This window comes from Vanellus vanellus, assembly GCF_965231255.1.
Source record: "Vanellus vanellus genome assembly, chromosome: 8".
NCBI classification, from domain to species: domain Eukaryota; kingdom Metazoa; phylum Chordata; class Aves; order Charadriiformes; family Charadriidae; genus Vanellus; species Vanellus vanellus.
Window position 1 is genome coordinate 14,872,338 of NC_138913.1, and position 11,757 is coordinate 14,884,094.

General features: G+C 45.4%; 1 protein-coding gene across 1 annotated transcript in view; it reads right to left on the reverse strand.

Moving 5' to 3' along the window:
- The window catches only part of LOC309674939 (putative cation-transporting ATPase 13A5), a gene marked incomplete at both ends in the record, with an annotated part of 30,182 nt that extends 18,667 nt beyond the window's left edge, over positions 1-11,515 (reverse strand). The window contains 7 exons of the mRNA XM_082487129.1: positions 1,897-2,031; positions 4,244-4,313; positions 4,858-4,938; positions 5,015-5,085; positions 5,309-5,455; positions 6,578-6,751; positions 11,453-11,515. Of these exons, the coding sequence (XP_082343255.1) occupies positions 1,897-2,031; positions 4,244-4,313; positions 4,858-4,938; positions 5,015-5,085; positions 5,309-5,455; positions 6,578-6,751; positions 11,453-11,515 (741 nt within the window). The remainder of the gene's footprint in view (positions 1-1,896; positions 2,032-4,243; positions 4,314-4,857; positions 4,939-5,014; positions 5,086-5,308; positions 5,456-6,577; positions 6,752-11,452) is intronic.
- Positions 11,516-11,757: the final 242 nt, after the last annotated feature.

Below are 11,757 nucleotides of genomic sequence, written 5' to 3' on the forward strand. Positions count from 1 at the left end.
TGTTACAAAACTGCCATTGCAAGAAGAAAAACAGAACTTTTTATTTAGCTGGGTGGCTGTGCTTTGCCAGTTTTGCAATCTAATTCAATTACATGTCCTGAGTTAATGATGAAGTCAGCTGTCATTGCAAGGCCAGAGAGAATGCCTTATCTTGATTTAAAAGTTGCAATTGAAAAAAACTAATCCCCGAGTGTGGATTTCTTCATTAGCATTGTTCATGTGAAGATGTCAAGACAGTTTGAAGAATATGTGGAGGCCCAAACGTTGCAATTCTTCCTGCCAAAATTATCAGTCACACAACAAAACCAGCCTTGCCAAAGAAAGGCTGTACTTTGTTCTCTGTTCTTTGTTCTCTGCGGTAGTAGGACAGACACCAACACTTTAAGTACAAAGGTGCGCTCAAAGAGATGCGAGTGCTTGTTCAGCATGGGAGTGTTAGTCACCCTACAGGTATTAGTCAGAGATACAAAAACGTGATGCACAGCCAACACACCTGTGGCTGGCAAAAGGCCCAGCTATTCGCAAAGTCCCAGCTGAGATCAGTGCGAGGGCTGGAACAGGGCAGCGGGTGCACAGGAGCACCTCGTCAGCACCTTGAGCATGTACTGCCCCAAGCCCCGCCAGCCTGGAGGCCCGAGACCGACACAGGGCATGTGATGTTTGCCTCTCCCAGCCCAGGGAAAAGCAGAGTCGATTCAAACAGAAGCCAGTTCCTGGAAGGGCACATTATTGCCTTCTCCTGGGCAGCACTTCCCAGAGCACTTTGCTATACCACCTTCACAAGGAACCTTTCAAAGAGCTGAATCATGCCCTTCCCCGGTAATTCCATGCAGGAACAAAGATTTTAGCAGCGAATTTGGAGGCAACGTGAGCTGTGCCTGGCTCTGAAGCAGCACGAGCATGACAGTCAGGCCAGTGCACCCCAGAGCTGCCATCCCTTCACCCTGCCACCACCTCTAATCTCATCACGCTGTCTGCAGGAACTGTAATACGCAATGCTGTCCTCTAACCCTTGCATTTTGCCTGAAGATTAACAAAACATTTACCAGAACTCAGGAATCCCCTGTTTGTTTTTGCTTTTAAATCTTGACAATGCAGAGGAACGCAATACCTAAAAATCCAGACCCACAAGACTAAAACATTGCCTGCCAGCCTCCTGTTCCTATCACTCTTTCCCATCCATACTTTCATTCACATAGCTTCTATTTTTTCCCCTATTATATCCTTTCTCCATGTGATTTTTGCCTTCCCTGTGTGTTTAAGTGGGCTCAGAAATCAAAGAAATGTTTTCCCAGCACCCAGAGAGAATGTTCTGTGTTTCCAGCAGGAAGCATGAGGGAGCTCATCTGGCTGCTTGAGGAAACCCAATTGCAGGCAAACGATGCCTAGGGCTCAGCTCCATCTATTTGCCTTTGCCATAGATACTGAAGGTTTCAGGTTTATCACAGGTGAATGCTTTAGGTCAAAAAGTGAATGAGCTGAGACTATTAGAAAATCCTTCCCAGCAGCTGTATCCATGACAGAAGAGTTGAACAAATTTGAGAAATAAAAAGTCGTGTTCCATTTTGCTGTTAAGACCTGTCATTTAGCAAACCTTAAGAGGAGTGAATCCTCATGGAATGACAGTAGGAACCAGACTCATCGTATAGTCCGCCTTCATAAAGTCTTACAAACCCCAGGTATCAAACTTCAATCTTCTTTGATTCTTGGGAATTTCAAGACCCAGATATGACCCTTTTAACTCTTCTATAGCAATAAATCTGTGGTAATACAGCAGAATACACAGCAATAAAGAATAACCAGAAAGAGCACATAAATAGCTACTTGGGTCTGTGATAGATGAAATTGTGAGCAGCGTGCGGGATGGGGAGGTGGCAGGCTGCGCGGCAGACTCACCTGTCTGAGGTCGTACACGGTTAAGCCAACAGAAATGATTGACAGGATTATGATGGCCACCGAATATTCAATGTAGCCTTGGCTCAGCCACAGCGTGAGGGTGAAGGCTTGGAACACATAGAAAGGGTTTAAAATCTGCAAACGCAAATGTAACACACATCAGGGGATGGACATAACACACGTCGGGAGAGATCGAGTGTGGGAAGAGGTGAGAACATTTCATTACAGTGTCCAGGAGTCTTAAACACCAATTTAAAGGGTTGTTTTGACATCCCAAGGCGGTATTCTTTCATGGCTGTTTTAGAGTGTTAATAGCCTCCAGCTCTGAGCTTACCAGCTCACACGTAGCTCATGGTGTTTGTAATTAAAAGCTGTTGCTAACCAGTTACTATGCAGCAGCAGCTATGCTAGCAGCTTCAAGTCAGACTTAAGGGAGTTTAAGTTGGTTGGTTTCCCACCAAAGCCATCTAACAAAGGTGACCTTAACATTTCTGATGCTAAGTAATTGCTACACAGGAGACACTACCCAAATGTGGAAAAAAACAGACTGAATTACCGTAAAAGTCTTTGATATTTTGTGGTTTAAAGAAAGTCACTGTGAATATGATATTTATTTGGGAAAAGAAAAATGGTAAAGAAGAACTTACGGTCTGTGGGGATGTCAGTAATCAGTCTTGGACTACAGCTAAAATGAAGGCTTGATTTCCCCGTACTTCCATACTTTTAGCTACTCTGCATTGTGTCAACCTTACGATACCAGTCATCGCCCACCTTAACGTGTCATGCTCAAAAAGGCCACAAGCCCCACTGAAGTCTGAGAATATAATTTTGGTTATTGTGTTATCTAACTAACAACAAAAGAATTGGAGGAAGTTTTTCAGCCATTTGCCCACCACTTGGCATGTCTGAAGGAGTGACAGACTTTTCTGTAGAACTGGTATAACTAAAATAGCCACTGAAAGAGCTTTCTGCATAAAGATTGGAACTGAAATGAATTATTCATCTGACAAATTTGGTCCCTCGATGAAAATTTAATACTTTCTTCGACATTCACTAGGACAAAGAGACAGACATTAAATCAGGGTGCCAGCCTTCAGACACTGAAGCTGTATCTGGACTGAAATACCCCAAGCTTATGAGGACCAGTCTGCCTCCAGGCACCACCATTAATATTTCAAACATGAAGCTTCAGCCTTGGATGGAAGTGCAAAGTTCAAATTACATAAACTTTTTAGAGGGCTACACTGGAGTTCTCTTCAAAACCATCTCCAGGGGGCACTGAAAGGTTGGTAACATCAAATCAACCAATTTCAGGAGCCCTGGAGCTTTAAATGTATTTTGTAGGGTTTCAAACAAACTCCGCTTAAAGTTCAGACACATGCTGGCTTGGAGTCCCAGCATTCATAGCTGTTCTCCATTTTAAAGACATTCATGTAGCATCCATAATGCTCTAACATGAACACAGATGACACGGCAGTATCCTGTATGTAAAGCCTCTGATTACAGGTTGGCAAAATTATATGTCCATCATTTCTATATGCAAACTCAGCAAGTAACCATCCATGTGTCTCTCCTCTTATCCACAAGATGTGTTTGTTTCATCCCCTGTAGAGGAAGAACAGTCTCGCAGTATGTCCTTATTTATGCAGGAAAAAAGTTGCCTTCTGTCTATGTCATAGGAGAAAAGGAAGTTACTAGGTGAAAAAGGCAATTGTAAAATAGGAATTTTGCAAATGTTTTCCTGCATTCTCAAGCGCACTCCCAATTTATACTGCTGTTAGGCCACAAGCAAGCTTGTACAATGCTTTGTACAACATTTGGACTACTAAACCAAGGCTATTAAAGAGGAACAAGTATGCCTTAGTTGTACCAGTAAAATTTTCACTGCAGATCATTATCCAGACCCTACATGAAAGGAGAGTTACTGATGTGTCTATGGTCAGTCCTAGCAGTTGCAGGAAACACAAGCGCTCCAGGTGCATGTCACTGCTCAGTCACGAGGCAAAATGTCCCAGCACATAGAAGATGTTCAGTCAGGAATAAAGGGCCTACAGCAGAGGAGGAGGACATCAGTCCTTCCCACTACTGCTCTCCAAGAGGGGACACAGTCATCATAAGGGAAACATTTAGCTGTTATAAGTATGCAGCACCAAGCATCCTCTTAGCTTTGTATTCTGCCCTGTAACCTTCTGCCAGGAACGTGTGCTAATAGCCGCAAAGGAGGTTCACCAACTTTCCTCCGTGGCTTACACTCATGAAGCAACAATCACCCCATCCCACTGTGCCCAGGTAAAGTCTTTAAAACACTTCAAACTTGTCCCACCATGTGCTAGTCAGACTTACAGACCTCTTTAAAAAGTAACTTCCAAATAGGACGAATTTCAACTTCAATGGCATTAGGCCCACACACCAGCTGCCTGTAGGAGGGGAGAGAAGAGTTCCCGGTTAGTCACGTGGAGCAAGGCTTGGTGTGGAAAACCGTGCGCCCATTAACTTTAACACTTATCTAAAAAAGTAAGTCCTGGGGGCACCATAGGGCTGAGCAGGACAAATAAACCTGTTCAGAAGCTATTGTATCCAAGATGACTTTACACAGAGGCAGAATTTTACTGTTTCCTTGCTGAAAAGATCGTCAGCTTGCTGCTAAACCTTGTGATGAATTTTCCAGAGGGGTTTTAAGGAGATGATAGGAAAGGAAGCCAGTCACAGCTTGCTACTCCCTGAACCCCAGGTGGAACCGGTGGCTTTTTCCCCAGATTTAGCCTGGCATGACTGAGAAGATAATGAGCTCAATAGAGTGTAAGGGATAATGATTTTGCACCTTTCACAATATCACCCACGCAGTCTGCACTGCCTCACGACTAAGGTGAGAAGCAAGAAGCTCACATGAATTTGAAAGGAAGAATTAATAGGTCACACTGTCACAATTAGCTCATACGTCTACTCATATGCAGACTGTACCTGATCTTCTGTTCTTCCCTTGTGAGGCCAGCTCCAAACTTGTGGTGTAAGCTGTGACATGTGTTGCTGTCTTCTAATGATCTAGGGTAACAGTAGAAAGTTCAGACAAGGGAGTCCCCTGCCACAAAGAGTTTTGTAACAGGCTGTTGACACTCACCCAACTTTCTTGAATTCTTTTACAGAAAAGTCCCAAATATAACGGATTTTCTGCACCTGGATACATCTCATCTGCAAGACCAAATAGCAAAAATTCCATTTGCAATTCAAGGGAAAACCATCTCACTGTTACAGAAATGCTTCACCATGTTTTAGGAGAAAACCTGAGCTTAAGTAAACAGAATTTGCAGGAAGATGCTGACAGAGCACTCTCAGGAGCCTCCAGGTACCTCAATTCTTGTTTTCGCCCACCTCCTCCCTGCCACCTTTCTTCTCCGTTTTATAGATGGCTTACCTTTAACTGTGGCTTCATTACAGCTCTGTTTATGACAGAGTCTTTATCAGCTACGAGATGACCATCTGAATTACTACCCACAGGTAGTGCCAATGTGGCCAAATCTATCCAGGTCACTTTCTTCCGGGTGTATCTCTGAAACTCATCCTAGAGAAAGAGTGCAGTTCAGTGACAAGTCCAAAATGTTGCCTGTGATAATGTTTCCTGACTCTGGGAACTATATATGAGATTCACAGAGAACTACAGTACTGTGGTATCATTGCAATCAGAGCAAATGTAAGCCCATAGTGACAGGGATGTTGCTATCAATGTTTAAGTACCAATCAGGAAAGCTCTTCAAAGTCAATCTCACAATCATCTCCATTTGCTTTGGTTCATGCTGTAGAGCAATTTCAGAGAAGATGAAGCTAAACCTGAAGATGTGCTTCAATAGCTACTGGATGGATATTCAGTCTACGGGATCAGACTAGAGCTAGTTGGAAGTAAAAGCTTTCTGAAATACTTCTAGTGGTGGACATTGAGTCCTCAGCAACAGCTATTTTGCCGTGTTACTTGCTATACGTCCATAGCCAAAAGCAACTCAGCTTTACTGCTGTACATGCATTTGTCAGACTGAATTGTCCTTTAATCAGTTTAGTCTAATGTAACTAGTTACAATGAGCAATAGATTACTCATTTAGTGGTTTGAGTGCATTTATTTTAAGAATCTCTGCAATGTTGAGCGTTAAGTGTCTTAAGCATTTGCTCTGCTAGAATTGTGTTGAGTTTTAATTTATAGTCATGGAGTCTTAGACTATAACTAATGCCTGAAATCTCACTCTCTAAAACCCATTTCCTAGACATTCTCCAATAACTTTAAAGCAGAAAGGCTACTAACAGCCACAGCTTCTGAAGATGATCCCTCTGCTGAAGCTGATGATCAGCTGCGCCCCATGCAGATAAAGGAAGGGAAGAGGCAGAGCTGTTTTATGGAACATGTCATTGGTGGAGGGCAACTGCTGGAGCCTGTGGATGGGCAGCAGCAATGCCTGAAGTCTGCTTGGTGCCCAGCCCTCAGGCAGAGTAGCTGTGCTCTTATTAGCATAAACATGGTCTTTTACACAGTATTTCCAACTCTGCAAATAAAAATGAAGCTTGATGCATCCCTGCTGCTCCACTTCCAAAAGTGGAAAGTGTTATTAACCTACCTCATAGAAAGACAGACAGTCTGCCCTATGTGTGAAAAGGGTAGGTTCTGCATGTAACAATGAGGTAGGAGGGTTCACCTACTGTTGCTCTGAGCAGAACAACATCTGCTTCTTCCAAGCTGCAACGGGTGCAGTTTGCCCACACATCCCACTCGGGCTTCCAGTAAAACAGCAGCAGCAGAGCCCCACAGGACAAGATGTATCCAGCAATGCACAAGGACTTTCGGCAGCCTTGAGTTTTGTAGCCAAAAATCTCCTGTACAGCAAAGAAAATGCATTCTTTGTTAACAAGTTTGACCTTGGTGTTTGTTCATCAGGAAGTGCAAGCTTATTGAAAAGAAAGGCTGATGACTGAAGCCCTCCCTCATAACTGCTCAAGGTCATTTTTAGAAATGAGAGTTTGCTGATTGATAAGACACAGTTAAGAATACAGCAGAGCTGCTGAAAAGAGGATGCTGCTGGGCTGCTGCCAGCAGAGAACTGTACTCACATCAGCTCTCCCAGGATTAATGAAGAATTAACTCCAGTCTGGAGCTTTTACCATCAAGACTGCAGCTGGCCTATCAAGGTAACACTTCTCTCTCTGCAGTGCTAGCACCAAAGAGCCTTGCCTGCCACCAAGGAGGATGTCTCCATGCCAACTTAGTGCTGACCACTGAAATCTACCTTGCAGCAGAGGCACAGAGTCTGCCTCAGGTAAAGAAAACTACCAAGTCCCACACAACTCCTTTTGGGTACCAGGTACCTTATTATGGCGTTTTATCCCCCACCACGTACACTTTATCTTGAAAGCAAATATGGAAGGGCTCTTTTTGCTCTGTACACTCTTGTCCTCCAACTTATTGCCCAGATTGTCTGTTAACTTCCCTACTTGCCCTTTCATTTGCATAGCCCCATAGTCATATATTCAGTGATGCTCCATTGTCTGTGAAGTAGATTGTTAAATCCATAGCTTTAGATTTTCCCCTTGAAAAAAACTTTGGATTTTTGTACCCTTTGGTTTGCTTTAAACCTGCCCATGGGGCTAACAATAGCTTTAATGCTGTAGCGCACCTGGATCCCTCTTTACATGCTGGGCGCTTTCCCAGCCCTCTCAGCACCCTGCAGAGCATGAAGGAAGGGGGGAGATGCTCCATCCACAGCTGGTGGCTCACAGCACCCAGGGATGCCAGCCCTTTCGACACGTCACCCGCATCCAGCCTGGCCACAACTCTCACAGCAGGGAGACAGCAGCCTTGGTAGGTGCCACCCTGGCCCTGCAGCCCTACATCTACGCCCTCAGCAGCCACATGTCTGTCCCTTTCTACTTCTCCACAGGCACCAAGGCAGGAACCGAGGCAGCTCCCACAGTGGGGCTCTCTTTGTACCACCCATGCTACAACAGACTGAATCAAAGTTTATTTGGGAAAAAGCTTATTTGAGAGAGTTGGGGTTGTTCAGCCTGGAGGAGAGAAGGCTCCAGGGAGACCTTATAGCAGCCTTCCAGTACTTAAAGGGGGCTTACAGGAAAGAAAGATGGGGAGGGACTCTATCAGGGAGTGGAGTGATAGGTTGAGGGGTAACTGTTTTAAACAGAGAGGGTAGATTTAAATTAGATATTACAAACAAAGACTTTTTTTTTTTTTTTTACTATCAGGGTAGTGAGACACTGGGACAGGTTGCCCAGAGTTGTGGATGCCCCATCCCTGGAGGCACCTGAGGAGGTATCAAGTGACCCTGCAGAAGCAGGCAGAGGTGGTGAGCAAAAAGAAATGTTCTTGTACATCTACTTGTGACTACACTGAATGTTCTTCCAGAATAGCTGGATAACCAAGTACACAATGTGGTGGGATACTGTAACTTACTGACACAGCTTATGTAGTTGAGAGGAGGGGGAGGAAATGGTGTTTTCAATTATAAAAAAAAAAAGAATAAGAATGAGGAAGTCCCACATCTGATATATATATATATATATATATATATCTCAGAGAAATGCCAGAAGGATAACAGGTGCTTTACAGGATAGAGTTTGCAACAAAGCAAAATTCCTTGGAGAGGGCTTGTACAAACAATTGTATTAGTTCAACTTCAAATCTAATTTTCAAGTGATTTAAAGGCAGTGCAGTAAGCACCTATTTAGGTTTAAGAGAGCAATTAACTTGATTTATCTGAACTCTGATCATAATCAACAAACTAAGCTGAAATCAATGCAGCTCAACTGAAATAAAGATAATCATGCAGTCCTTATACCAGGTTAGCAAAATCCATTTCAAACCAGCTCTGTAGTTTTCAGATGTGCAGCCCTGCTGTATACAAAATATTCCTTCAGAGGCCAGAGAAGTTTAAAATCAATAACTACAAATGGTGTTTTCAGGGTGGGAGAACAAGCTAGTGTCCACAACAAATGAAATTCAAGGAGGTTCATTTGCTTGCCTTTTCATAGCAGGATTTTCATAAATATACTCCAAATGCAGGCCGGGAAAACAAGGAGCTTGTGATGGGGGCAGCTGGCGTGGGACAGGAGGTGTGTGGGACCATGACTCATCCATCACCCCACAGGGACAGGAGAGTATCAAATTTGCAGCCAAAGGTGGAGGGAAGGCTGGGGAAGACCTGTGGCGTTCAGGCTGGGTGAGTGCATGGCCAGGAGCTGCCCAGTGAGAGCATTCGGGGTTTTCTAGCATGAGCCAAACACGGGCTGTTGCCAGCAAGTGAGGCTCTAGCACACAGCTATATGCTAAGCACAGTCACTGAGGAACCCAAAAATGCATCAGACATGATGGAAGATAATCAACGGAAGTACACTGTACACATCTAAAAGGGATAGTTTAAATCAGTGGAGGGGTGCTGTGAGCTCCTGACACCCAGGGTGCTGGGGAGGTGCCCCTTCCCACAGGCTGTGGGACCCCAGCACAGGTGGGTCTTGGCAGGTGCTCACCACTGTTGCGGCACAGGGCCAGGCAGGAGCCCAGTGCTGCTGTTACAGGCAGGAGCCCAAATCCCCTGGGGGCAAAGAGAGGTCCTGGCTGGTGTTGTCACTCCCCTTACGGCTGCAACACGTGGCTGATCAACTGCATCTCCCTGCAGAGGCGAGGTACAAAGGCAGCCTGTACTCAGAGGGTACACACCGGGCATTCACACGGTACCTGGGAGGAAGCACTGAAACAAGAGCTGAGGGAACCCGTGTTCACGGCTGATTTACCCCACTGAGCCTGTCTGCACCGAGACTTTTCCAAGAAGAGCAGTACCTGGAATCAAGGCTGTGCCAGCAAACAGGACTGCAGGAAGATGTATTGTGAAAAACACCACTCAGCCTGACGTACACAACCTTGCACAAGGCAGGCTGTGCCAGCAGCACCCAGGGCAGGGCTAGGGCCCTCCTCTGCCAGCAGGGTTGCAGCCACAGGCTGGATGGGCAAGAAAAGTGTCTCCTGGAAGTGGGTGCAGCTCATCTGGGGTGCACAGGCTCCCAGCTAAACACAACAGCCTCACTTCAACCCACCTGTCCTGGCCCTCCATCCTCATCAGGGAGTTGGCATCCCTATTGCTTCTTATGCAAGTAGAGGCAGGCACTGAAGCCCATATCCACACACCATCTAGTGATCCCCTGAAGAGCACCATCTGTAGCAATCAGCATGACACAGACGATCCCTAGCTGAATCCTTACCTGTCTCCCACAGCAGATTTTTCATTTTATGCTGGATCCAGGCTGCTGCAACTGGCCCAGGCTCCCCAGCCTGAAACAAGCTCACATGAGCAGCAGTCAGAGCCCAGCAGAAATTTGCTGAATGCAACCAGGGAAACTGATGCCCCACTGCTATTAGTAGCCCCACAAGCAATCCTGATACAGAGGTGCAGGTGTGATCAGCAGCGCAGGATCTCTCCCACCTGTCCATGCCCTAAGCACCTGCATCCCCACGATGGAGGCACTTTCCCAGTCTCTAAGGCTGGGCAAACAGTGACACTGGAGATGCTGGGAAGCACCTGGTAACAGCCACTGCTTGCAGAGGACAGACACTCCTGCCCTGGGGGAACATGCTGCTGTGCTTCCAGTGAATGCAGCACATATATATCTCTAGCAAATACAGGAGTGATGGGACTATATTTTACACCTGTGCAGAGGCATCTACTTTTGTGCCCACTCTGTGCACTGGAAATATCTGGATTCCCGTTGCTCCCTGCACAAAACGTCAGAGGAGAAAGTCTTACTCCCACCCTCCCCAGGCTGTGTAATCACTCCATGCCAGCAGGTAGAGGAAGAGTTTCCAACTCGTGTTTGCAAAGCTCTTGTTTAATGAAGACCTTTCAGGCTGCTGCACATAATCAATAATCAATCACAATCAAAGACGGAAAGTAGATTCAATTAACATTAATAAAAAACCCTTGCAAGGACAGAGCACCTCTGTAAAAGCTGCTGTAAAAGACTGTGAAACAAGGGATTCCTGCCATGACAGCTGCAGCAGACTTTGGTCATCTGCCCAATCTTCCTAGACCTGGTAAGCAGCAAAGACCCTTACATTTCAGGGGAGGTGATTTAATCACTACTTCAGACAATTGTCCAGTATAAAACTCATTTGTAGGCACTTTCCCTATGACTTGCTTTCTGATACATGATGACCCAGTGAGGGAAAGTGTACCCAACAGTAAAGATGCTCACAATTAGGATGGGAAAGAAAATGGAACATACAGCAGGGAAAGGGACACTGCTCCCTGGCCAGACAACTGGTGAGCAGAGGTCTCTTCCATCGTATGTGCCTCTGGACTAGTATGTTCCTCACTTAACCCTTACTCTGCAAAAATCAATCTCAAAGTCAGCAAGGACTGATCCGGGGTTTTGCCTTCAGCCTGGCTACGTTGAAGAGGCAGTGCCCGAATGAGGAATGAAGGTGAAGAAGCAGCAGAGGCAAATTCAAAAAGGGCATGTAGGAAAAGAGACACACAAGGAAAATAAAACCCAGTGCCATCCCCCATTCCTTACCAGCTCATTTTCTTCATCCTTGTTGAGGAGCGCACAATGATCCTTCCAAAACTTTTCCTCCATCTGATCACTTTGTTTTCACAATGTTGTTAGTGGTGGCGTCAAGCAATGTTGAAGGCAGTTACTGACTTGCATTCAGGCCAGTGTTAAAGTCAGCTCTCACCATAGTCCTATCTGCTGCCTTTGAAAGCCTCCCAGTGCACATGCTTTTTATAAGGCTCCCAGAAGAGGGAGGAAAATCCACCCTCACGTGTAAAGCCCTTAAATGCCTGGCTTATGTAAGATGTGTATTTCACTGCCTCCTG